This window comes from Myotis yumanensis, unplaced genomic scaffold (assembly GCF_028538775.1).
Source record: "Myotis yumanensis isolate MYYU_CA2020_CCGP unplaced genomic scaffold, mMyoYum1.0.hap1 SCAF_7, whole genome shotgun sequence".
In the NCBI taxonomy this organism is placed as follows: domain Eukaryota; kingdom Metazoa; phylum Chordata; class Mammalia; order Chiroptera; family Vespertilionidae; genus Myotis; species Myotis yumanensis.
This window is the reverse complement of record NW_027223758.1, coordinates 12,726,157-12,753,304: the sequence shown is the minus strand read 5'-3', so window position 1 is coordinate 12,753,304 and position 27,148 is coordinate 12,726,157. Positions and strand designations below refer to the sequence as shown.

The window sequence follows — 27,148 nt, the reverse complement described above, 5'->3', positions numbered from 1 at the left end:
AGAAATAATAAACAGAGTACCCAAAGACAAACACAGATATAGACATATGGATACTTATCGCAGCACTGATGTAATAACAACAACAACAAAAATATATATATACACATGGTACATTCATACCCTACAGTGAATGCAGGCATAATAAAAAGAGTGCGGTACATTTGTAAATGTAACTATAGTGTAAAGAATGTAAAAATGGCCGAAACCGGTTTGGCTCAGTGGATAGAGCGTCGGCCTGCGGACTGAAAGGTCCCAGGTTCGATTCCGGTCAAGGGCATGTACCTGGGTTGCGGGCACATCCCCAGTAGGAGATGTGCAGGAGGCAGCTGGTCGATGTTTCTCTCTCATCGATGTTTCTAACTCTCTATCTCTCTCCCTTCCTCTCTGTAAAAAATCAATAAAATATATTTAAAAACAAACAAAAAAAAAAGAATGTAAAAATGTCCACAACATGTTCTAGAGGCCCGGTGCACGAAATTCATGCAAGGGAAGGAACCCTCAGCCCGGCCTGCACCTTCTCCAATCCAGGACCGCTGGCTCCTAACCGCTTGCCTGCCTGATCGCCCCTAACCACCTCTGCCTGCCTGCCTTAACCCGCTCTAACTGCTCCCCTGCAGCCTGATCGCCCCTAACCGCCTCTGCAACCCGGGCTTCCCTCCCTCTGGCCGGCCGCAGGTGCCCAGTACCGGGAGGCGGCTTTGCCAGGGCCAGCCGCAGCTGCAGGCGCCCAGGACTGCAGGCAGCTTTTTCTGGGCTGGCCGCAGCCGCAGGCACCTGGGACTGTGGGCAGCTTTGCCCAGGCCTGGCTTTTGTCAGGAAGGATGTCCGGAAATGTCTGGTCTAATTAGCATATTACCCTTTTATTAGTATAGATCAGTGATGGTGAACCTTTTGAGCTCGGCATGTCAGCATTTTGAAAAACCCTAACTTAACTCTGGTGCCGTGTCACAAATAGAAATTTTTTGATATTTGCAACCATAGTAAAACAAAGACTTATATTTTTGATATTTATTTTATATATTAAATGCCATTTAACAAAGAAAAATCAACCAAAAAAATGAGTTCGCGTGTCATAGGTTCACTATCACTGGTATAGATTATAGACCAATAATGGAAAGATACACATTAAACTACTAATAGTAGTTATCAAGCCAGAGTAGGATTAGTAGGGGAAAACGATATAGGGAGGTATATTTTCATGAGAAGCATGACTCTAGAACCAAAATGCCTGACATCAAATTCTAGGTCTGTCACTATCTGTGTGAGCTTCAACAAATTATTCAAGCTCTCTTTGCCTTAGCTTTTCATCTGTAAAATGGAATTGTTTCTGCCTCACTGAGGCAGCTGATCAACGATTCTCTCTCATCATTGATGTTTCTTATCTCTTTCCCTCTCCCTTCCTCTCTGAAAGCAAAAAATTTTTTTAAAGCCCTAACCAGTTTGGCCCAGCGTATAGAGCATCGGCCTGCGGACTCAAGGGTCCCAGGTTCGATTCCGGTCAAGAGCATGTACCTGGGTTGCGGGCACATCCCCAGTAGGGGGTGTGCAAGAGGCAGCTGATCGATGTTTCTCTCTCATCGATGTTTCTAACTCTCTATCCCTCTCCCCTCCTCTCTGTAAAAAAATCAATAAAATATATTTAAAAGATTTTTTTAAATAAATAAATAAAAGTAAATAAAAATAATAAAATGATGTTGAATGACTTAACATATATAATGGATGTGAAACAGTACTTGGCACATAGGCCATTATTATGTACAGTTAAGTCTTCACTTGTTGATAGGTTCTTAGAGACTGAGTCTTTAAGTGAAATTACATATAACAAAACCAATTTTCCCACAGGCTAACTGATAAAAACAAGAATAAGTTTCTATGGCATTATTTTTGATCAGAAAAACATCACCAACTTCTAAATAAAGACCCCAAATACTCCTATTATTAAACATTGAAGTGTGAGCTATACATACATTTAGGAAAGATTAATAAAAATTAGTAAGAGCCCTAACCAGTTTGGCTCGTGGATAGAGCGTCAGCCTGCGGACTGAAGGGTCCCAGGTTCGATTCTGGTCAAGGGCATGTACCTTGGTTGCAGGCACATCCCCGGTAGGGGGTGTGCAGGAGGCAGCTGATCGATGTTTCTCTCTCTCATCGATGTTTCTAACTCTCCTTCTCCCTTCCTCTCTGTAAAAAAAATCAATAAAACGTATTAAAATAAAAATATAGGTTTTTAAAAAAATTATTAAGAGAATTATCCTCCAACCCACTGATTCCAGTTCAGGGCCAGGGGTAGCTGGAGCCAATCCTGGCAGCTCAGGGTGCAAGATGGGACTCACCTCGACAGGAAGCCCTTCCATCATAGGGCACACTCACACACACTCACTCAGACTGGGACAATGCAGACATGCCACTTCATGTCATGTGTACATCTCTGGGATGTAGGAGAAATATGGAGTCCCTGAAGAAAACCCACAGACATGGGGAGACTATGCAAACTCCATAGTGGCCCTGGTTGGGAATCAATTTTTTCCCTCATCAATGTTATAACAGCTTGGCTGGCATCTATATATATATAAAAGGCTAATACGCTAAGTGTCTGACCATCTGACTGGTTGCTATGACTCACACTGACCACCAGGGGGCAGATGCTCGATGCAGGAACTGTCAAGCTGCAGTGACTTGGCAGTGGCGGTTCTCGGTTCTTGGGTGACACACCCTGTAACCAGAGAGGAGGGAGCCTGATTCCTGCAGGGCCATGTGATTCCACCTTTGACCATGGGTTATGTTGTTGCTGGGGTACTGTCAGCCCGAATCTGGTTTACTGCATACTTGCATTTGCGTTCCACGCCCTATAGGACAGCAACTTTGCAGAGTGCCCTCTTGCACTCTGGGACCCCTTGGGAAATGTCAGAGAGCCAGTTTTGGCCTGATCCCTGTAGGCCAGGTCGAGGGACCCCACATGCCGGAGGGACCCTGCTCACTCCACAGATGCTGCAAAGGGAGCATGGGAGGTTGGCTCCAGGGCGTGTCTGGCCCATCTCACCCAGTCCCACCAGCCACCTTCTAATTAATTTCTTTTCAATGTGCACGAATCCATGCACCAGGTCACTAGGCTATATAGTAGCTGAGTGTTGACCTATGAATCAGGAGGTCACAGGTTGATTTCCGGTCAGGGCACATGCCCGGATTGTGGGCTCAGTCCCTAGTGTGGGGCATGTAGGAGGCAGCTGATTAATGATTCTCTCTCATCATTGATGTTTCTCTCTCACTCTCCCTTCCTCTCTGAAAAATATATTTTTTAAAATAAATAAATAGCCGTAACCGGTTTGGCTCAGTGGATAGAGCATCGGCCTGCAGACTCAAGGGTCCCAAGTTCGATTCCGGTCAAGGGCATGTACCTTGGTTGTGGGCACATCCCCAGTAGGAGGTGTGCAGGAGGCAGCTGATCAATGTTTCTCTCTCATCGATGTTTCTAATTCTCTATCTCTCTCCCTTCCTCTCTAAAAAAATCAATAAAATATATTTTAAAAAAACAATAACAAAATGATGTTGAATGAAATGTTATACGAAGACCTGCTGTACTTGATATTTAATTAGAAATCAAACAAATTAATATAGCCTTTGATGAAGCAGAGGTAATGTATCTTCTGAAGTTTGACCCCTAGCAGTCCTTTCTAATCTTGCAATTTGGGTTTATTACTATGAATGCCAATGGGTCCCCACTGGAAAATCACCATAACAAGCAGTAATTTTATAAATAAATTTGATGCCCATTTCATGAGAACATTTTTTTTTTCTTTAATTGAAGTTATTGATGTGACATTGGTTAATAAAATTATGTAGGTTCCCGGTGTACAATTTTATAATTCATTATAAGTATACTGTATTTTGCATTCACCATCCCAAATCAAGTCTCCTTCCATCACCATTTATCCCCTTCATCCACTCATGGGAATGTTTCTAACCAAGACATTCTAGAAACCTAAAGTCAAGCCTTCCTTCCCTATCTCCTAAGGTAGATGACATGTGCTCTGAAAAATTCTCTTACCTGTTCCAGGAGGTCCTTGAATAATAGCCAGTTCCCTTGTGAGAGCAAACTGCAAAGCTTCCATCTGGGAGTCATCCAGCTTCAAGGCTTCTTTGGAGGGCCACTGTCTAGGGTCTAAGACATTAACTCTGAGATATCTCAAGCCCTCAGCATTCCTCAGAGATTCCCCAGTGTCTGAGGGAGTCTTTATTAAGGGAGTGAAATCGTATCTGCCTCCCATTAGCAAGTACCTTGGCTCCTTCACATGAGAGTCACATTCCACAATGTTTCTCTGGAAGGGGACATCTTCCTGTTGGATCTCCTGGAGTCCTTCCAGGACATGCCTATAGGCCTCAAAATATGCGGTTGTCTCCACCATTAGGAAAGAGTCAGAGGGCTGGACCTCTGCTAGCAGCTGTTGGCTCTGCTCATTGAAGGAGAGCTGGACAAATCCTTGGTAGAGATCCTCCTGCTCCCGGTTAGACACTGTGGCAAAAAGAAATGTCTCAAAATTGTCCTTGGACATGCACACCAAGGACCCATAGAGCAATCGCTTGGAATTCTGCCAGCGAACAAACTTTAGTGGTTTTGTGTCAAACTGTACCTTATAGACAATGCCTGATGATGCACATACAGGGCTGATAATCCTGGTATCAAAGTAGATTCGAATGTCATCAAACTTCCTCTTCCTCAGGCCTTGGTCTTCAAAGCTTTGGAGAAGTTCCAAAATGCCTTCTCGTAGGGGCCTGACAAAATCTTCTCGAAGTAGTCGGAAGTGAGTATCCAGATAGACAGCAGTGCTCTCATATTTTCCAGAAATGATGTTGGGGCGAAGGAATGGTTTCTCATCTAAGTGCACCTCATTGTATGTAGGGTAAATGGGCATGGTCCGGTAGCTATCAACATTGTCTTCTGCCTTGGGCTGTACTAAAGTGTAGGTATCTTCTCTTAAAGTGTCCTCTCGCCTCTTTTCCTGCAAATGTTGGATTATGGCCTGTACCTTTTCCAGGTTCTTCTCAGTCTCCTCTTCTATGTCAACACCAGAGGCTCTCAGAGCATTAAGAGAAGCTGGCAGGAGGGAAATGAGCATGGAAGTTTCCTGCACAGAACTGGCAGGGAAGACACTTACGAGGTCCTGGATGAGGGAGATAATGTTGCTAATGTGTTCTGGATACTGGTTTCGAATGTCAGGGATGGGTTCAGTGATCATCCCTACCACATAAGTTGGCAGGCAGACTTTGAGGAATTTTGAATTCTTCAATATGCCCAGGACATGGAGAATACTCTGGCGATCCATTCTGGAACTGCAAGCCTTCCGAAGAACCTGACAAATGAGCTCAAGGAAGTTGGGTTTCATAAAAGAATGAGACAGAAGCTCCTTCAGTCCTAAACTGGTGGCAAGTGTGATGACCACCTCAGAAGGGTCTTTCTGCAGAAGACTTTCTAGGAACTTATAGCCCAGTTTCTTCACCTGCTGTGGCTGTTCTGGAGGCTTCTGGTGAGGGACCCGCCACTGCTGGAAGTTTTCATCAGACCATGGTGGTCTGCGGTTCCTTTCCTCCTGATTGCCATTTCTCGGTCTGGTGTCATTCTCCTGACCATGTCTCTGGCCTCTAGGTTCATCATTGGCACGTCCCCTACGGTTCCTCCTTTCTGGATGTGGGTTCCTTCCCATGGCCGCAAACCTAAACTCTTCTCTTTGCCAATAAGGACCAAGTTGGTTGTTGGCCCTAGGATGCCTTCCCAGTTGGTTGCCTCCTCCTCTGAGAGCATTGGCTGGTGGATTATTGGCCTGATTTCTAGCTCTTGGTGGTAATTCACCATCCATAGGCCCTAAACACAATGGGAATAGTAGTTAAGCATAAAAATAAAGGTGCGAGGAAATTGTTGTAGGACAACAATGCACATGTTCTCATTTTCCCAAACATCCAAGGAGCTTTGGTTTTATTTGGAGAGAAATAAGTCATGTGCTGAATGTGAAACAGTTATTATGTTGCTGTATATATTATAAAAATATTGTTTTTTTTCACAGGGTGCAAAAGGAAAAAGGAATAAACATTTGTTGAATGCCTAATACATGCTAGAAAATAAATGTATGAAGTATATAATTTAATCTTTACAAATTGGGATTATTTCAGAGCATCAAAAAGATCAGCTCATTGTTTCTAGTTTCTTGCCAGTACCAAACAATAGTCAGGACATGAGTTTCAGAGCCAAATGGACCTGGTTCAAGTCTTTACGTGGGTACTTCCTCACTATATTACCAAGTTGCATAATTTCTCTAAGCTTCAGTATCTGGGTTGTTGCAAAGATTAAATGTTCAAGATGCTTAGTATAGTGTAGTACCTGTTATATAAAAAGCTCTTATTAATGTTAATTATAACTAGTAACACTAGTAATAATTTTCAGTTGGCCTACTCTATTGGTTTTTAGAGCCATTGGTTCTGCCATGAAATAATTATACCATAGGCAACACAGGCATCAAAGGAGATAAAGTTATAAAAGGAAATGTTTCTTAAACTTTGCCCAGCATCAGATAGAAAAGAGGAAGATGGGACTTTCCTTACTAAGATGTTTTTGAGCTAACAGACTGTAAAGGAAACTAAAAAATGAAACTCAAGTTTTCCTCCTTTCTCCAACACAAGTTCATTTACAAAGTATTTACCTATTACCAACTCTCAGAAAAGAGAGAGTGGGGAGGGAGGTGACACACCCAGTATATGTAGGAAAGCTAACATCACCCAGTGGATGAAGCTTAACTTGTCTCCCTTGATCTGCCACACATTTCATAAGTGACCTTGGCCCACATACCCATGTCCAGTTTTTTTCACTTTCCTTTTCTCTAAAACTGATTCTGGAGTTGATCCAACTTAGCAGAATGACTTGGAGATTTTAAAAACAAACAAAAAATAAGACTGTATACAATAATTTGATAAAAAATACTATAAAAATTTCAAATGCACATTATATTCAAAATGATAGTTCCACTTAATGACATCAGATGCAAAATCCATTTATGTACTTTTTCTTATTTTGCACTTTTTAGAGAAAATTTTAATGTGAAACAAAGGAATATTTGGTAAAATATAAATACTATATACTACTGAACTCTAAATTTTTATAATTATGATTTCAAACTTTCAGGATATCAGAAGAAAGTCCCACTTTTAATATTTTGATCTGATTAGAAAACTAGAACAGAAAATTGTACCTTTTTTCATTATTTCAATATTCTTACAGCTCATAAAATAAAATTCTATAGTTCTTCCTCATTTGTTCCACAGCTAAACTCAGATGACATATTACAAGTTTAGCGAAAAGCAAAATTCATTTGGTTGTTTTGTTTTAGAAAGTTCTGAGCAAATAGAACCACCATTGAGGTAGAGTAATGCTTTTGGAACTAACTTCGCTTTGGTGGCTAAGACTCCAGACACATGCTATCAAATACATAATCACTAGCTATGTATGGCTATTATGCATCTTAAATGTGGCTAGTCTGAATTAAGATGTGTAAAATAATAAATGGGATTTTGAAGACTTAATACCAAAAAGAGTTATCTCATTAAAATTTTTTATATTGATAAAACCTTAAAATGTTAATACTTGAATATATGGGAGATAAATAAAAACATTAAGATTATTGCCGAAACCGGTTTGGCTCAGTGGATAGAGCGTCAGCCTGCGGACTGAGGGGTCCCAGGTTCGATTCCGGTCAGGGGCATGTACCTGGGTTGCGGGCACATCCCAGTGGGAGATGTGCAGGAGGCAGCTGGTCGATGTTTCTCTCTCATCGATGTTTCTAACTCTCTATCTCTCTCCCTTCCTCTCTGTAAAAAATCAATAAAATATATTTAAAAAAAAAAAAAAAAGATTATTAAAGTACCATGATAATAAAAATATATTCAATTATACTAAAATGATATCTGAATATATTGGCTTAAATAAGACAAGTACTAAATCACTAAATTTTATTAAATTAGTATTAGATTTTAAAAATGGATTTCCCGTTTTTCTTTTAAAATATATTTTTATTGATTTTAGAGAGGAAGGGAGAGGGAGAGATTGAAAATTTTTAAATTACATTTTTGGCTTCTATTATGTTTCTACTGGACAGCGCTGCTCTAAACCAGTGTTATTCCCGCTTCTGACACCACTATCTTTGAAGTGCACCCATTCATTAGCTCTCTTAGGGAAAGGGGAAGGCTATTTTGTTTTTCAGAGTCAATCATACTGTAGCTAAGAAATAAGCCATTCTTTACTTGAGAGATACAATCAATCTTAGGTTGGCCTGCTGCTCATTCATAGAGAACTCAAGTTTCCTTCTCATTAATGAGAAAACGTTGCTCACCTCTGTGGTTGGTATGGGGATTCCTGGGCCTGACATCCGGACAAGGTCTTCTGTCGTCCATGATTGAATCACTTGAATTCCTCCGCATTCACGTTCCTTTAAGTTACCTGGAAATCTGTACAGGTTAAGAGAAATTAGTGCCCTTGAAACACAGCATCTAGCAGAAAAACCCAGAACTGCATTAAACCAATCCTTCTGTTTCTATAGTGCAATGATTTGTTAACTAAGAGTTAAACACATTACGTTTGTTGTTGTTAATCCTCTCCTGAGGATATTTTTCCATTGGTTTTTAGAGAGAGTGGAAGGGAGGGGGAGAGACAAAGAGAAAGAGACATCTATAGGTTGCCTTCCAGGTGGGAACTGAACCCGGGACCTTTCAGTCCTTGGGGCGACACTCTATCCACTGAGCCAAACCAGCTCGGGCTAAACACAGAGTTTAATCATGGACACAGTGTTCAACTCTGTAAACACCCAGTTATGATATGAAAACATTAAATTCACAATTTAGATGATTTCAAAGGCTCAAATTACCCCCACCCCTTCTCTTTATCCCTGTACTTTTCTAAGGGAGAGGAAGTGCCATTAATTCCCATTCAAAACTACTGTTTGGTTTATGCCTTTGGCCCAATTACTTAATCAGTTGCTAGGTTTCAATTTCCTCTTCTATAAAGCAGATAAATACTTGTTGCCAGGACAGACAGAAGTACATTTCTGTTAATCCAAAAACCATGTTATGTCTCACACTATTCAGCATTTACGTTACATAGCAGCATTCTATAGCTTACAGTTCTCTACAGTTTGTAAATAAGTACGGAGCAGTTAACCCTTACCCTACTCTTTGGAATGCAGCCAAACTGGATCAAAAGAAAGAAAAAGATAAGTTTCCATCTGCGGAATGTTTCCTCCACCAGCTAGAAAAATCTGCAGGACTTTTCTCCTCCTCTTCTACCGCGGTAATTTTTAAGAGTGGTCCTATAAGAGGAAGAGGAAGCCCCTTTAAGGCAACTTAGCACAATCACGCACATCCTGCGGGGTGGGGCCAGGGAAAAAGTTGGCGGCTCAAGAGTCCTCAGCAAGGGGATTTTGGAGCCGGGCTTTTCCTCCCCGAGTTTTTAAACATTCATGGTTGAAAACTGTGGACAGGTCTGGCATTATTCTACGAGGAGTCGCTTTTATCCTCAGCAACAAAAGGAGTCCCTTTCCTTACTGCTGGCAATAGTTTTGGTGATCTCCTGCTTCATCACATCAAACCTGGCTCTCGTGACGCAGGTTCAATATTTAGAGTTTACTTTCCATTTTAAAAAAGCTGTCTGAGGGGAAAATGCTTTCTTCCTCTTGTTGGAAAAAAAAATACTAAAATAGAAACTCAGAAATTTTCTGGGATAAAAGAAATGAAAGAAAAGAGAAAAAAAGAAAGGCAAGGAGAGGGAGGAGCAGACAGAAACAGGAAATGCTAGGAGAAAGGCAGACCTCAGTGGGTTTCTTTGGGAGTCCAGGCCTCAAGGGCAGGAAGAAGGAACTCAGTGATGGCCAAGCTGGTACAGGGACCAACTGATAGAAGGGTCATCGCCAGGGCGGGTGAAAGAGGCTGAAACAAGGGGCCAGAGCGGGGTTGGGGGTGCTGGTGGTGGTGGTGTCTCCAGGGCCACCGGGGCCCACCTCGTCCCGGCGGGAATATGGGGTCAGGGAGAGCCAGGGCTGTGTGGTGGCTGAGGAAGGTGCCATGGCAGGGCTGAAGCAGGGAGTGGCAGGCGAGGTGGGCGAGTATGGGGCCGCAGGAAGAAGGGGGGCTGAGCTCAGTTGGGGGTGCCTGCTGGAGTGATGGGGGACCTGGAAACAGGGGTGGGGTGTACAGATGTGGAGGGTGCTTGGTAGAGGATGGGGGGCGGACCTGGTGAGGCCTGAGGAAGATGAAGGGGGTGGTAGGCAGAGATGGGGGTGGGAGGCCGTGACGGAGGGCACTGGGTGGTTAATGGAGGCGCTGGGGGCAGAGGAGGTGAAAGGGGGCCGACGTGGGGCTGAGGCGGGGGATGGAGGTGACGGGGAAGCTGAGGAGAAGGGACAGGGACTCTGAGGTGGAAGATGGGGGCGCTGAGGAGGGTGATGGAAGTGACAGACAGGGGCGCCGAGGAAGGGGGATCAGGGAAGTGACAGGTGCTGAGAGGGGAAACGGGGGCGCCAGGGTCTGAGGCGGCGGCGGGGTGGCCCCGGCGGGCGCCGCGGGTCGCGGGTCAGGGGTCACTCACCCGCTACAGCCCGTCCTCTCGCCGCCGCCGCCGCCGCGGTCTGGTGCTGGAGTTCGGACCCTGGCAGGTCTGCGACTCCGCCCGGCGCTGCGCTTTCGGTTTCCTTTCCTCACAAACACGGGGTGGAGGAAGGGGGAGGCCGGGCGGGCTGACGCGAGGACCAGGAGAAGGAGGAGGAGGAGCGGCTCTGGCACTGCCCGCTCCCCCGCCCTCAGGCACAGCAGGGGCGGGCGGGCGTCGCCTCAGCTCCCCGCCGCGCCGGGGCCGGGCGCGGCTGAGGGGAGGAGACTGCCGGAAGCGGGTTAACAGTGCACCAGGCCTTTGAAAGCCTCAGCCGGCCGCGAAAGAGGGGGGAACCCAGCGACTTCTTAATGCGCTTGAGGCGCGACATGGCGGCGAGGCGTAAGAGTCCGGGCGGTCCAATGTGTATGGGGAAGAGGGCGGAGCTAGAGCGGCCTGGACTACCATTAGGTATAGTCAGAGACTACATTTCCCATGCTGCGCCGGGAACCGGAAGCACCCCGGCGCCAGTGCGCAGGCGCAAAAGCCCCCTCTGGTTATATAAGAGAGATCCCGGACTCGCACGTTCTTTTGCATCCACCTCGCCTTCTATTCAGCAGCTTTGGTTCCGTGCGTCATCCTCATCCGATGTCATCCCGCCTCGGGAACTCGGGGTTACTACTGTGTATGGTGAGTTGAGATCTACTGTTTTCCCTTCGATATCTCCGTTCCTCCCTTTCCCTTTCCATCTCCCCTGATCGTGGCTCCTCTTGCCCTGATCCTAATAGGCCTAGGGCCGTGGGTGAGATCACTTAGGGCTGGAAAGACCCACGCACGGACCTGAGGAGTCATTGGCTGGTGAAAATGATGACTTTACTTTTTTCCCCATCTAATCGACCATGTTGATGTCTTTGAATACTTGCCAGTTGGTTCTGATACACCGGCCTCAAGAGGCCCGGCCATGTTCTTTTTCTACTGTGGGAAGATGGCGACTGATGCCCTTTCTCTGTTGTCTCGCAGGTTAGCGTGATCCAAAGGTACAGAATGGATCTGGAAGGAAAGGGTCGTTGCGCGGCCTCCAAAGGAACCCCGTGTAGACATCGAGAACCTTTGGCCTCCTGACCCCTGGGGTAAGCATTTGTCCCCTGGCCTGCTGTAGGAACCACGTGCTCTCGGGAGCTGCTTCCTTTGCTAGCGGAACTGGGAAATGAATTAACCAAAGCTAATTTGTACTCAGCGTGTATTAGGTATTCTTTAAAGGGCTCTGAATGCTTTATTATAATCCTAAAAATGTAACTATAAGGCCTGTGTTGCTGAAGAAACAGATTTACAGTTGTGGTAAACCTCTAGTGCATCGGTTCTCAACCTGTGGGTCGCGACCCCTTTGGGAGTCGAACGACCCTTTCACAGAGGTCGCCTAAGACCATCGGAAAACATAATTACATATTGTTTTTGTGATTAATCACTATGCTTTAATTATGTTCAATTTGTAAATGAAAATACATCCTGCATATCAGGTACTTACATTACGATTCATAACAGTAGCAAAATTTCAGCTTTGAAGTAGCAACGAAAATAATTTTATGGTTGGGGGTCACCACAACATGAGGAACTGTATTAAACGGTCGCGGCATTGGGAAGGTTGAGAACCACTGCTCTAGAGCATTTGAGTTTGAGCCAAAGGTATGCCAGGGAAGCAAAATCTCAGTGGATTTAGATTGGCAGTTTTGCAACTTTATACATTAGAGCAGCGATTTTCAAGCTTTTTAATCTTGCTGGCACACATAAACTAGTTCTTAAAATTTTGCGGCACATCAAAAATTTTTTCATTTGAACAAAATAGGTCTAATTTTGATTCAGTCACAGGACAGCTATTGTTCTTTGCTCTTGTCTTTTTTTTTTTTTTTTAACCGATATCAGGAAGGGAGCAGGAAAGAGATAGAAACATCAGTGATGACTCATTGATTGGTTGCCTCCTGCACGCCCCCTACTGGGGATCAAGCCTGCAACCCGGGCATGTGCCCTTGTCGGAATGGAACCTATCTTAGAAATTCCTTTGGCATACCGGTTGAAAATCGTTGCGTTTGAGTTAAATGAGATGACAAATCTCTAGGACTGAACAAAGGCTAAGTGCAGAAACACAAGAACAGCCCATAGAGATGGTATTCGGGGAACAAGCTAACAGTGAGGGATTATTTTTTTTTTTAAATGTTTGTATTGATTTTTGAGAGGGGGAAGTTGGCTGCTTCCTGGACGCCCCTAGTGAGGATTAAGTCTGCAACCTGAGCATGTTCCCTGACCAGGAATCAATCGGCCACCAATTCCCATGTGCCTACCTCTTGAGTCCAGGATTGATGCCCCTAAGGGCAGGACTTTTTCGGGAACATGTTTTTCTTAAACCTTGATGTTCCCAGGTTTTTAGTGAGACTTGGTCAAAACCCTGTGCACAAAAGCCAAGTCTTTCCAGTCACACAGGCCTGTATCAAATATATAAGTTCAGAAGGTATGTTTATCTTAGCTGCTGTTTTCTTATTTCCAACAAATGGGACACGTGCTCAAATATTGCATCAATTTTTTTTTAAGTGCAGAAGTAAACCAACAAAATCTTATTCCTGGTTCAGGGCTTTCTATAGAGTCCCAGAGCTTTCTACTGGCATATATGATGACTGAACTTTTTTCCCCGGCAGATCGACCGTGGTGATACAGCTTCTCTAAGCCAGTTTTATCTGATATGCCAGTTTGAGCAGCTCTTTAATCCCCTGCTTCCTTGGGCATTTAGTTGATTGGGTGGCCCTCATGTTCCATGTTTTTCCCCAGGTTTACTGTTGGCAGAAAGCAGACTTTGAGTGGATCAAGATAAATCCAGGCATGGGGAAATGAAGTGCCCCTGCTCACATGGCTGAATAGACATAGAATCCGGAGAATGGAGGAGGTAGTAACTGCTTTCCTTTTGAGTGGCTATCCCCTTTGCTCTTTTCTGTGGCTCAACTATGGCCATTGCAGCTGATGACATAACTTTTTTCCCCATCAGATCGACCCTGTTGATCTAACTAAACTATTTGCCAGTTTTTGTCTGATGCATTGGCCCGAGAACTTTGAGCCCAGTTTTCCAGACTACTTTCTATATGTGGGTGTGATTTTTTTTTTTTTTTTTAAGTGGGGATTGGGCTCTATGGAGTGTTTTTTGTTTTTCTCGAAGCATATTCAGGTCATTTATATTTGCTTCATCTTTTAACTTCATGCAGGTCGGAACCCTGTGCCATTGGTCAGAAAGATTGATTATAGTTGGATCTTCTTGGCTTGGTTCAGTCTATCCAGTAGCAGGTAAGGTTTCTGCAAATGGTATCAACCCCCTAATGAAATGACTATTAAATGTGCTAGTGTAGAGGAGTGTTGAGTTTCCTCACTTGGGACTAACCTGGGGACCCAGTTTCAAGTTGGGCATATAAAACAAGAGTGGAGAATAAAGTCCTCAATAGAAGACTATTGACCTATTGGTACTACTAGGTCTGCCTTCTGTCCCCATTTTCAAACAGTAACACCCCCTTTATCCATAATCACTCATTAAATATAAAATGTTTGCTGTCTGCAGTTTTTGCCATGTATTACATGTCTGAGGTTGAACATTTTGACATAGTTATAATATAGACTTCATTGAGGTGCAGGAGAGACAGGTCATCTCAAGAGATAGGAAATCTTGGTAATTGTACGTCTGTTCCATCTGATTCCTAGAGTTTTAATCAGATATACTCCTAAATCCCACATAAGTAGCACTTCAGAATTAACTACTGATTGTAATCTCTCTTTTTTCTAGTTTCTGGCCCATGGAGTTTGAAATACAAGGCCTCTTGGGGAAGACTGACCCTGTATTTTCCTGATAAAACATAATAAATTTTGTAGGCTTCCTATCTGGAGAAGGAAAATAAAAAGTTTTTTAAATCAAAATGCTCTTGGATTTGGTCATTGGGGATTAAGAAGCACTGAACAAGGGTAGTGACTAAATCTCTACAGTCTTCACAGTGGTAGGTGGCAAATCCCACACCTGTACACTTATGCAGGCATTTAAGTTTTTAGTATTTATAGAAAATTCATCTATAAAGTGGGTATGAGATTCCCTTACTCTTGTACTGTGAGGATCAAATGAGATCTCGAAATGCTTAGTGTAGCACTTGGCATGGGTTAAGTGTTCAATTAGTAATGGCTATCTTCATCTGTATATAGGAATGAACTGGTTACATGGGACAACTTGATACATTTGCAAACACATTACCCTGAGGGAGGAAGCCAGTCTCAAATGCTTGCATGCTCATTACCTTGACATTCTGGGAAAGGCAAAACTTACAGTGGTGGGGAATATCATCGGAGATAGCCAGAACTATAGGGGGTGTGTGTAAAGCAGTGGTTCTCAACCTGTGGGTCGCGACCCCTTCACGGGGGTCGCCTAAGACCATTGGAAAACATTGTTTTTGTGATTAATCACTATGCTTTAGTTATGTTCAATTTGTAACAATGAAATTGGGGGGTCGCCACAACAACAACTATTAAAGGGTCGCGGCATTAGGAAGTTTGAGAACCACTGGAAAGTAATAGCATGAGGTTTTTTTGCGGGGGAGGGGTTATTGTCACATTGTGTATATATGTTCTAAAGTATGATTCCCTGCTAAGACTTGGATAGCCTTAAAGATATCCTTAAAGTCAGCCAGTCACAAAAGAAAGTATGATTCCACTTATATGAGGTACCTAAGAGTAGTCAAACTAGAAACAGTTAAAAATAGGTGGTTGCCCCTGGAGTGGGGAAGGAATGAGAAAATGGAGAGTTCAATGGGTAGAGTTTCAATTTTACAAGAAAGTTCTGGAAATTGGTTGCATAACAACTCACTGGACTATACAGGTTAAAATAGTAACATTTTTTTAAAAAATATTGATTTTTTTACAGAGAGAGGGATAGAGGGAAACATTGATGAGAGAATCATTGATCAGCTGCCTCCTGCACAGCCCCTATTGGGCATGTCCCTGCAACCGAGGTACATGCCCTTGACTGGAATCGAACCTGGGACCTTTCAGTCTGCAGGCTGACGCTCTAGCCACTGAGCCAAACCAGTCAGGGCGATTGTGTGTATTTTTATCACAATTTCTTAAAAAAATGTTCAAGGGCAACAATAAACTCTGGTAATATGGAATGAGCAATTTCTATAGTGTTAACATTAAAAGTAACTTTCTGTGACTCACAAGAATTTCACTCAAGTAACTCCTCTTAGAGCTGGTCCCCTCTGGTTTTTACTCATGAGTCTACTAACATGACTCTTCAGGAAGAAGAGTGTTTGCCTCACCTGTTCATGGCTTAAGGTATATTTGGCATCCCATCCTGAGGAACAATCACTTCCCAACTGTGTGACCTTGGAAAATCATGTAATTTTTCCTTGCCTCAGTTTTCTTACCTGTAAAATGGAACTCATAAGAAATGAGTCTCACTGGATGGCTGCAAAAATTCAGTATGAAAAATATCTGGCATGGCCCTAGCCAACTTGGCTCAGTGGATAGAGTATTAGCCTGCTGACTGAGGGGTCCCAGGTTCGATTCCAGCCAAGGGCACATGCCTGAGTTGCAGGCTCAATCCCCAGTAGGGGATGTGCAGGAGGCAGCGAATCAATGATCCTCTCTCATCATTGATGTTTATTTCTCCCTCTGAAATCAATAAAGAAATATGTTTTAACAAATATATATATATATATATATATATACACACACACACACACACATATATATGGCATAAAATCTCAATAAAGATGCTCAGAAAAAAACTACCAAATGGACAAACACTTAATGGCCACCAAAGATGTTAGCAAAATAGAATGATTATTGGAGTTGGCAATTTAATGTCAAGCTTATTAAATTTAACCATGGGGTGCTGCCACTAGGGGTTTTTTTAAAATCTAGAAAAAGTGAAAAAATTGAGTTCTCTTTCTTTTTAGATCCATTTAAAATAATTGTGTTTTTTTTTTTCTCCTGCCTCCCTTCCCCCTTTTATATCTTCCATATGCTGAGTCCCTAATTAAGCAAATGAAAACCTAGGTTGAGAAGTTCTCCCAAGTGAAAATCTTCTAATTTGCTGATTATTATTGGAAAAGCTGGCCAGTGATGGAACTCAGCTGAGGTCGGAGAAAAGGCCTCAGCCTAATATTATTTGTCCAAGCAATACATTATCTGACGCCAAATCCCAAGCTCTTAATAACTCTTGATGCAAAAGAGTTTGGGTGAGATGCGCCTAACCTAAAGGAGATGCTAAAGAAACCATCCCTACAGGAGCACTGGATTGTTTAAGTAATTTTTTATCCTAAATCTCTAAATAGTAGTGCCTGGTAGTTTAGCAGTAGTGTAAGTCAAGCAATGGATGTAAATCACTAAAAAGATGGCTAGAATGTGGCAAATACTCACAAAATAATCTATCATTTTTATTTCTAAGCTTTAGTTTTCTTATGGGTAGAAAAGTAACTTAGGATCTCTAACGCACAGTGTTGGGAGGATAAAAGAAACTGGTTTGTAATTCTCAAGTCCTGTGCAAATATTAGTCAGTGTTCCTGGCTCTGGCATTTACTAGCTGGGTGACTTGGAAAAGTTACATAACTTCTTTGTGCCGATTTTCTAATAGAAAAATGGGATAATGCTAATTGTACCTAATTCATAGGGTTGTTGTAAGAACTGTATGCAACAATATATGTAAACCTCTGGCACTTAAAGACTTAATAACAGTAGTTGCTTTTATTATAAAACTAGAGGCCTGATGCACAAAATTTGTGCACTCGGTGGGGGGCCCCTCAGCCCGGCCTGCACCCTCTTGCAGTCTGGGAGCCCTCAGGGGATGTCCAACTGATGGCTTCGTCCAGCGGGCCTATGCCGGCAGTCGGACATCCTTAGCACTGCCACGGAGGTGGGAGAGGCTCCTGCCACTGCAGCTGTGCTTGCCAGCTGTGAGCCCAGCTTCTGGCTGAGCAGCGCTCCCCCTGTGGGAGTGTACTGACCACCAGGGGGCAGCTCCTGCGTTGAGCATCAGCCCCCTGATGGTCAGTGCACATCATAGCGACTGGTCATTTCACTATTCGGTCGATTTGCATATTAGCCTTTTATGCCTGCGGGATGGGGCCAAAACTGGCTCTCTGACATCCCCCAACGTATCCTGGATTGCGAGAGGGTGCAGGCCAGGCCGAGGGACCCCACCAGTGCACGATTGGTGCCAGGGAGGGACGCAGGAGGTTGGCCAGCTGGGGAGGGACTGCGGGAGGGCTCCAGGGCATGTCTGGCCCTTCTCACTCAGTCCTGATCGGCCAGACCCCAGCAGCAAGTTAACCTACCAGTTGGAGTGTCTGCCCCATAGTGGTCAGTGCATGTCATAGCGACTGGTCGATTGTCTGCCCCCTGGTGGTCAGTGCACATCATAGCGAGCAGTTGAGTGACCTTAGCATATCATTAGCATATTATGCTTTGATTGGTTGAATGGACGACCTGACACTTAGCTTTTATTATATAGGATGGATTTTGGAGTTCTGAGCTCTGGTGCAAAATGTGGCATGCTAGGCAGCTTCTACATTAATTCCCAATGATCCTTGCCTCTTGGTAGTCACATTCTTTTCTAATCCCCTCCTCTCTGTCTTTTTTTTTTTAAAGTATTTTTATTGATTTCAGAGAGGGGAGAGAGAGCAACATCGAAGAGAGAGAGTCACTGACCGTCTGCCTCCCACATGCCCCACACTGGGGATTGAGCCCACAACCCGGACATGTGCTCTGTCTGGGAATTGAACCGGGACCTCCTGGTCCATAGGTCGATGCTCAACTACTGAGCCACGGTGGCTGGATCCCTTCTTCTTCTTCTTTTTTTTTTAAGTGTATTGATTTGAGAGAGAGAGATTTGTTCCACTTATTTATGCAGTCATTGGTTGCTTCTGGTATGTGCCCTAACGGGAGATCGAACCTGTAACCTTGGTGTAGCAGGACGATGCTGTACTTAACTGAGCTACCTGGCTAGGGTTGATCCCCTCCTCTTGAGTGTGACTTGATTCTAATGAATAGAATATGGCAAAAGTGATGGAATATCACTCTAAGATTAGGTTACAGTGCCTTCTAACTAGGAGGAATTTTCCTTGTCTGTAGCTCATGGAGGCTCCAATTCCCAGACTCTCTCTCTGCTGGGAGGGAAATTGAGCTGGAAAGTTAACCATGCAGAGAAGGCCAGGAACCAGGATCCACCCTGACCTTCATCATTTACCAGTGGAGCGAGCTGGACATTTGACAGGAAATGGTGAAAAATAACATTTTCCTGTGTGTCCAAGGGTGCCAGGCTGGGTTTGGATGGTGTCCAAAAGCAGCTAAGAAAATTCCAGTTTTATCAGGCATCTGTCTTTTTTCTATGACTATGGCTAGCTGCACAAGAAATCACACAGATACTGATTGCCTACTGAGTTAGTCCTGTCCTTAAAAAACATTATTTAAGCCCTAACCAGTTTGGCTCAGTGGATAGAGCGTCGGCCTGCGGACTGAAGGGTCCCAGGTTCGATTCCAATCAAGGGCATGTACCTTGGTTGCGGGCACATCCCCAGTGGGGGGTGTGCAGGAGGCAGCTGATCCATGTTTCTAACTCTCTATCCCTCTCCCTTCCTCTCTGTAAAAAATCAATAAAATATATTTTAAAAAACAACAACATTATTTAAGCCTGGCCAGCATGGCTCAGTGGTTGAGCATCAACCTTTGAACCAGGAGATCACGGGTTGATTTCCTGGTCAGGGCACATGCCTGGGTTTGCGAGCTCAATCCCCAGTGTGGGGCATGCAGGAGGCAGCCGATCAATGATTCTTTCTCATCATTGATGTTTCTATCTCTCTCTCCCTCTCCCTTTCTCTCTGAAATCAAAAATATATTTTTAAAAACATTATTTAAGATACAAAGGCATTATTTAAGATACAGAGAGAAGACAGACAAGCAGCACCAGCAGCACCTGGGAAACTTGTTAGAAATGCAAATTTTTGGGCTCCACCCCAGATCTACTGAATTAGAAAGCCTAGGGGTGAGGCTCAGCTATTTTCATGAGGCTTCCTGGCGGGTGATTCTGATACACACCGGAGTCTGCCCTTTAGAGTCATCTGGACAACTCTTAAAATTACCAGTAGATAGAAATTGGCACAGTGTTTACCTGGAGGTGGGCTGGAATGTAGACCTTGAAGCAGGGTGACCTCAGTTTTAGTACTAAAGGTCCCATGTCCTGGAAAAACCCCTTATTCCTGGACACCCTACTTTGAAGGGTCAAGAGTGAACCTTCTGGGGTGATACAAATGGTCTCTGTTACTACCTGGGTGCTGGTTACATAGGTGTAAAAAATACCAAGCTATCCATCTAAAGTTAGAGCACTTTACTAAATATATGTTATACTGTAAAAAAAAATACTGCTGTCCAGATCATATTTCAGATCAATTGAATCAAAATATCAGCAGAGGATCCCAGGCATTAGTATTAGAAAAAACTCTCCAGGAGCTTCTGGTGTCCAGCCAAGATTGAGAATGAATGTACGTATTCAAATCACCAGAGCTCTTGTTGAAACGAAGATTCTGGTTCAAGAAGCTGGGTGGGGTCTGAGATTCAGCATTTCTAACAAGCTCCCCGGGGATGCTGCTGCTGAACCAGGCTCTGCAGGGTAGTGAGGATTAAGCCCTATCAAGATTTACCTTACAGCATTACTAGTAATAGTCATGTTATGTAAGCAACTTAGATGTCCATCAACAGATGAATGGATAAAGAAGATGTGGTATACATATACAATGGAATATTATTCAACAATAAAAAAGAACAAAATCTTGCCATTTGCAATCATATGGATAGGCCTAGAGGGCATTATGCTGAGTGAAATAAGTCAGACAGAGAAAGGCAAATACTGTATGATCTCACATGTGGAATCTAAAAAAAAAAAAAAAACTTAACAAGACAGGAACAGATCCATAGATATAGAGAATGAGCTGATGGTTGCCAAAGGGGAGGGGGAAGGGGAATGGGAATAGTAAATAAATACATAAATATAAAAAAATATATAAAATTTTAAAAAGAAGCTGCATGTTGCCAATGAATTCTTTTTAAAATATATGTATTTTTATTGATTTCAGAGAGGAAGGAAGAAGGAGAGGGAGAGGAAAGCATCAATGATAAGAGAGAATCATTGATCGGCTGCCTCTTGCACGCCCCACACAGGCATCAAGCCCACAACCCAGGCATGTGCCCTTGACCAGAATTGAACCTGGAACCCTTCAGTCCACAGGCTGGTGCTCTACCCACTGAGTCAAACTGGCTAGGGCGCCAAGTTAATTCTTCACACCAAAAAGTTTAAGTTCAAGTGATACTCCAATTTCAGCTACTTATGCTTCCTCACATAGACACTCCTATAGCCGATGAGCAGGCACCACCTTCCACTGAATCAGGCGTCAAAAAAATTTACCGTCTGGGCTCAGGGCGAGGTGGTATTCCCCTGAAACATCTTGGTGCTGTTATCAAGGAAGAAAGGAGGTTGTGGGGAGAGGTGGATGAGCTGCAGGGTAGCCAACTCCTGAGGCACTCAAGGAACCAAGGTTTAGGGTGAGGTTAGGAAAAATAAGAGCACACACATGGGCAACCACACATTGCAGAAGCTCAGACAGCTCTTCCCAACCCTCTCCCTGATGTGCCAAGAGGTCCATGTTTGCCTGAGTCTTGGGTCTAGCCAAGTCAAGACCCCAGTCTGGGCTCAGCTTGCTTGTCCTAAAGTCACCCAGGAAACGGCCCCTCTGGAGAAGCCAAGTGTGCCTTCCAGAGGTGCCCAGTCCCTTGGCCCTGCAGACGCCCTGGAGGCTGATATGGGGTTGCCAGCTGGTTTAATTACCCAGATGGGAAGTTGGCAAGGGGAGTCCAGTCTTGGGTAGAGATTAATGAGTCCATTATCTTCCTGGGCAATCATCCCCTGACTGTGGGCCCCAGTCTGGAATGTAGACATAAGGTGTAAATAAAGTCCCTGTTCTGAAGGAGCACGGTTGTCATTGTCTCCGGATGGGAATTTGCCCCAGAAATCCTTGGCTCAAATCCAGAAGGTGTCATTGTTTGGCAGAGCAACCTGGTCTGTTTGGGGGCATGTGACAGATCTCCTGAGGGCTGGGCAGAGGCTGGGGGGCAAAAAAATGTATTGTGCTTTCTCTTAAGCTTGAAAGGAATATATGCTTGTAAATGATTTAAACTAGGAAGCTGCAGTAAGGTAACAGGTGATAGATCCTGCCCTGCTTTCCATGCCCTGTTAACAGTTTGGTGTGTATTCTTCCAAACATGTGTCTTTTGTTGTTGTTGTTGTTCTTTGATTTTTTTCTTTTGATTCATTTTTTCCCCAACTTTATTGAGGTATAATTGAAGTACATCATACGGAACATATTTAAGGTGTATAGTTAGATTAGTTTTGACATATGTATACACCCATTAAACCAGTGGTTCTCAACCTTCTGGCCCTTTAAATACAGTTCCTCATGTTGTGACCCAACCACAAAATTATTTTCGTTGCTACTTCATAACTGTAATGTTGCTACTGTTATGAATCATAATGTAAGTATCTGATATGCAGGATGGTCTTAGGTAACCCCTGTGAAAGGGTCGTTCGACCGCCAAAGGGGTCGCGACCCACAGGTTGAGAACTGCTGCATTCAACCTTCACCACAATTATGATAGTGACTATACCCATCACCCCCAAATCCATCATCCATCCCTGAGCCCTTTTGGAATTCCCTCTCTTTCCTTCCCTTCTACCACTGACCTATTTCTGTCACTATAAATTAGTTTCCACTTTCTATAATGTACCAGTATATAAGTGGAATTAGACAGTATGTACTCATTTTTTGGGTGTGGTTGCTGGCTTCTTTGACTCAATATAATGATTTTGATATCCACCGATGTCTCAGGTATCAATAATTTGTTCTTTTTTATTACTTTGTAGTATCTCTTTGTTTGGAGGGACCAGGATTTGTTTATCCATTCACTTATTGATGAGCTTTTTAGGTTGTCTCTAGTTTCTGGTGATTGCAAATGAAGCTATTGGGAAATTTGTGTGTCTGAGTTTCTGTGGGACAAATGTTTTAGTTTTTCTTGGGTAAATGCCCAGGCGTGGAGTAGCTGGGTCATGCCTGTGTTTAACTTTTTGAGAAACTGGTTTGCCACATTTTTTTAAAAATATATTTTATTAATATTTATTTATTTATTTACAGAAAGGAAGAGAGAGGGATAGAGAGTTAGAAACATCGATCAGCTGCCTCCTGCACACCCCCCACTGGGGATGTGCCCGCAACCCAGGTACATGCCCTTGACCGGAATTGAACCTGGGACCCTTCAGTCCGCAGGCCGACACTCTATCCACTGAGCCAAACCGGTTACAGCTGGTTGGCCACATTTTGTATCCCTCTCACCAGCGAATGAGAGTTCCTGTTGCTCCACATTCTCACCAACGCTTGTGATCAGTCTTTCTAATCGTAGGCACTCTAATGGATGTGTAGTGGTATCTCACTGTGATTTTAACTTGTATTTTTCTTATGACTGATGATATTGAGTATCCTTTTATGTGCAATTGTTAGCTATCCATATAAATCCTTTTGTGAAGTTCTTGAGAGCAGGGGGTGGGAGGGGGTTTTAGAGCTGCTAACGCTGTGGTCTCTGTGAGACATCCAAGGAGAGATATTGAGTAGCAGTTGGAGATTGGAGTCTAGATTTCAGAGAAGTCCAGGCTGGAGATGTAAATATGAGAGTTGTCAGCATAGAGGTGTTTAGACTGACTGCGATCACTCAGGGGGAGGAGAGACCCAGGTCTGAATTTGGGGGCACTTCATTAATTTGAAGCCAGAAGTTGAGGAAGACTCAAAGAGACTAAGGTGTGGCTGGCCTCCAAAGATGGCCCATCAGGAACCATACCCTTGCCCCAGATGGTTTCTCTCAGTGGCCTGCAGACTGAAGGGTCCCAGGTTCAATTTTGGTCAAGCGCACAAGCCTGGGTGTGGGCTCAATTTCCAGTGGGGGGTATGCGGGAGACAACTGATCACTGATTCTCTCTTATCATTGATGTTTCTATCTCTCTCTCCCTCTTCCTTCCTCTCTGAAATCAATAAAAAAAATATTTTTTTAAAAAAGAACCATACCCTTGAGTAGCCCCTCCCACCTTCAGTCTGGGCTGGCCCTGTGTAACCAATAGAATGTAGCAACAGAAGTGATGTGTCTGACTTCTGAGCTAGGTCCTAAGAAGCCCTGCAACTTTCACCTTGACTTTTGGAACACTGCTCTGGGATAAGCCAGCTGCCACCGAAGATGTTTGATTGCTCTGAGGCTGACATGATGTGAGGAAGCCCAACCTAGCCACGTGGAAAGACTGTATGGAGAGAAAAAGATGGCCAGCTAGTCCCTGGCTGTTCCAGCCATCTCAGCTGGGGCAGCAGATAGGTGAGCGAAGAGGCCACTTTGGATGACCAGCCCAATGAAGCCTTGAGATGACATCAGCCTCCGCTGCTTTCTGCCAGCAACTGCATGCGAGAGCCCCAAGCCAGAACCACCAGCTGAGCCCAGTCAACCCATAGGACTATGAGGGATAATAATAAATCATTGTTTAAACCTCTAAGTTCTGGGCTGGTTTAGTAAGCAGCAATACATATCAGAGACAGACCTGAACAGTGAAGGGAGACTGACCTGCATCCTGCCCCCACCCAGAGAACAGTGCCCTGCAGCCGAGTCCCATGGAGAGAGGGGTGCCCAACCTCAGCTGGACAGCTCTCTGCATTCTGACGGGCCTCCCTCTCCCTGCTAAGAGGAGAATAAGCTCTTTGTGCCCACGGTTGTGGCATCTGCCAAGAGCCCCACAGCCCCCAGGGCCCTTACAAAAGGACAGCAAGGGAGGTTTTTCTGGGAACTGGGTCACCAGTTATTTGGAGGCTTCAAACCTGGACTAACAGAGAGAAACCAGATAAAGGAGGCTGGAACCTACAGGAGGCTGCTGGGCCTTGTCATGGGGACTGCTCAGGGACATGTCCTGGTCAGGAGCGGCTGTCTGTCCCTACTTGATCCTTACATCAATAGAGTCTCTCTCTCTCTCTCTCTCTCTCTCTCTCCTTTTTCTGTCTCTCTTCTTTACTTTTTCTTGGTAGTTAAAACATTGATAAATCAAATATAGAGATCCTCTGCCTTTCTACCCTTCCTCCCTTCTTCTTTTACTTATAAAAATATTATTGGCTTTGCATTTATAAGAGTGATATATTTTCTTTCTTTTTAAAAATAGACTTCATTTTTTATTTATTTTTATTTTTTATTATTTTTTTTTAAAATATATTTTATTGATTTTTCACAGAGAGGAAGGGAGAGAGATAGAGAGCTAGAAACATCGATGAGAGAGAAACATCGATCAGCCGCCTCCTGCACATCTCCCACTGGGGATGTGCCCGCAACCCAGGTATATGCCCTTGACCGGAATCGAACTCGGGACCCCTCAGTCCGCAGGCCGACGCTCTATCCACCGAGCCAAACCGGTTTCGGCTAGACTTCATTTTTTAGAACAGTTTTAGATTCACAGTAAAATTGAGGATTAAGTACCGAGTTCCCATATATCCCCTGTCCTCCACCAGAATGGAACGTTCTAACAATTGATGAACCTACATGGACACATTCTCACTCAAAGTCCATAGTTTTCATTAAAGTTCACTCTAGTGTTGTACATTCAATGGGTTTGGACAATGTATAATGACATACACGCACCATTATATTATCACACAACGTAGTTTCACTGCCCTAAAAATCTGTGCTCCACTTTCATCCCTTCTTCCCCCTTAATCCCTGGAAACCATTGATCTTTTTACTGTCTCCATGATTTTGCCTTTTACAGAATGCTTTATAGCTGGAATTGCACAGTGTGTAGCCTTTGCAGATTAGATTCTTTCACTTCATAACACGTATTTAAGATTCTTCTGTGTGTTTTCATGGCTTGATAGGTTATTCCTCTTTAGTGCTGAATTATATTCCATTGTCTGGATGCACCACATTTTATCCATTCACTTAGGTGCAGCTTGGTTGCTTTCAAGTTTGGGCAATTATGAACAAAGCTGCTATAAACATCATGTGCAGGGTTTTATATAGACACTAGAGGCCCGATGCACGAAAATTCGTGCAAGAGTAGGCCTTCCTTCCCCTGGCTGCCGGCACCTGCTTCCCTCCGGCACCCAGGACCCGGGCTTCCCTCCTCCGGCCACCCCCAGGCACCCGGGACCTGGGCTGGCTTCCCTCCAGCCCCGGCTTTGTCAGGAAGGATGTCCAGAAAGGGTAATTGGCATATTACCCTTTTATTATTATTATTATTATTATTATTATATATATATTTTTTTTATTGATTTTTCACAGAGAGGAAGGGAGAGAGATAGATAGTCAGAAACATCGATGGGAGAGAAACATCGATCAGCTGCCTCCTGCACACCCCCCACTGGGGATGTGCCCGCAAGCCAGGTACATGCCCTTGACCGGAATCGAACCCGGGACCCTTCAGTCCGCAGGCCGACGCTCTATCCACTGAGCCAAACGGTTTCGGCTACCCTTTTATTATTATAGATAAGTTTTCAACTCATGTGGATAAATACCCAGAAGCACAATTACTGGATTGTAATGTAAGAGTGTATTTAGGTTTATAGGAAACTGCCAAACTGCCTTCCAAAGTGGCCGCACCACTTTGCATTCCCACCAACAATGTATGAGTTCCTGTTGCTCCACCTCCTCGCCAGCACTTGTTGTTGTCAGTGTCCTAGATTTTGGCAGTTCTAATACACAGGGAGTGGCATCTCATTATTTTACTTTGCATTTCCCTGATGACGTATGATGTGGAGCATCTTTTTTTTATGTTTACTTGCCATTTGTGTATCTTCTTTGGCAAGGTGTCTGTTTAGGCCTTTGGCCCATTGTTTAATTGGAGTGCTTGTTTTCCTGTTGATTTTTAAGAGTTCTTTGTATAATTTGGATAACAGTCCATCATCAGATGTGTTTTTTGCAAATACTATTTCCCAGTCTGAGGCTTGTCTTCTCATTCTCTTGAGTGATGTAGGTTTGTAACAGATAAATCCTTTTGAATTAAAAAAATTAGTTCATTTGAGGAGAAATATTCAGAAAACGACAGTCAAGGTGATAGGAATACAGCAAAAAATGAAGGTGTATGAAAGGAACTCAGCTTTGGTTAATACTTATGCCCCAACCAGAGCCTGGTACACAGCTTGGCTCCCAGGCTTCTTACCTGGCAATTATTATGGCTATTATTATTATTTTAACTAGAGGCCCAGTGCACGGGCGGGGGGGGGGGGGTGGCTCAGCCTGGCCTGCACCCTTTCGCAATCCAGGACCCCTTGGGGGATGTCCGACTGCTGGTTGGGCCCAATCCCGAAGAGTGGAATCAGGCTTAAACCGGCAGTCAGACATCCTCTTGCAATCTGGGACCACTGGCTTCTAACCGCTCGCCTGCCTGCCTGCCTGCCTGAT

General features: G+C 44.0%; 1 protein-coding gene, 1 long non-coding RNA gene and 3 other non-coding genes across 6 annotated transcripts in view; 4 read left to right on the top strand and 1 right to left on the bottom strand.

The window, feature by feature from the left end:
* ZNFX1 (zinc finger NFX1-type containing 1) overlaps positions 1-11,025 on the bottom strand; it is a 28,379-nt gene extending 17,354 nt beyond the window's left edge. The window contains exons 1-4 of one of the 2 annotated variants that reach the window (XM_070419786.1): positions 10,619-11,025; positions 9,203-9,344; positions 8,373-8,487; positions 4,046-5,857 (exon numbers count right to left, since the gene is read on the bottom strand). In XM_070419786.1, the coding sequence (XP_070275887.1) occupies positions 4,046-5,857; positions 8,373-8,460 (1,900 nt within the window). In that variant the 5' untranslated portion in view covers positions 8,461-8,487; positions 9,203-9,344; positions 10,619-11,025. The remainder of the gene's footprint in view (positions 1-4,045; positions 5,858-8,372; positions 8,488-9,202; positions 9,345-10,618) is intronic. The other variant, XM_070419787.1, reaches the window with a different exon arrangement.
* A 167-nt stretch (positions 11,026-11,192) lies between these two features.
* On the top strand, positions 11,193-14,563 carry LOC139013638 (uncharacterized). The gene is made up of 5 exons (XR_011472095.1): positions 11,193-11,308; positions 11,639-11,748; positions 13,436-13,550; positions 13,864-13,942; positions 14,433-14,563. It is a non-coding gene; the product is annotated as an uncharacterized lncRNA (long non-coding RNA).
* Positions 11,473-11,563, top strand: LOC139014790 (small nucleolar SNORD12/SNORD106). The gene has a single exon (XR_011472336.1). It is a non-coding gene; the product is annotated as a small nucleolar SNORD12/SNORD106 (small nucleolar RNA).
* LOC139014791 (small nucleolar SNORD12/SNORD106) lies at positions 13,268-13,357 on the top strand. The gene has a single exon (XR_011472337.1). It is a non-coding gene; the product is annotated as a small nucleolar SNORD12/SNORD106 (small nucleolar RNA).
* Positions 13,612-13,704, top strand: LOC139014789 (small nucleolar SNORD12/SNORD106). Its single transcript, XR_011472335.1, has one exon. It is a non-coding gene; the product is annotated as a small nucleolar SNORD12/SNORD106 (small nucleolar RNA).
* Positions 14,564-27,148: the final 12,585 nt, after the last annotated feature.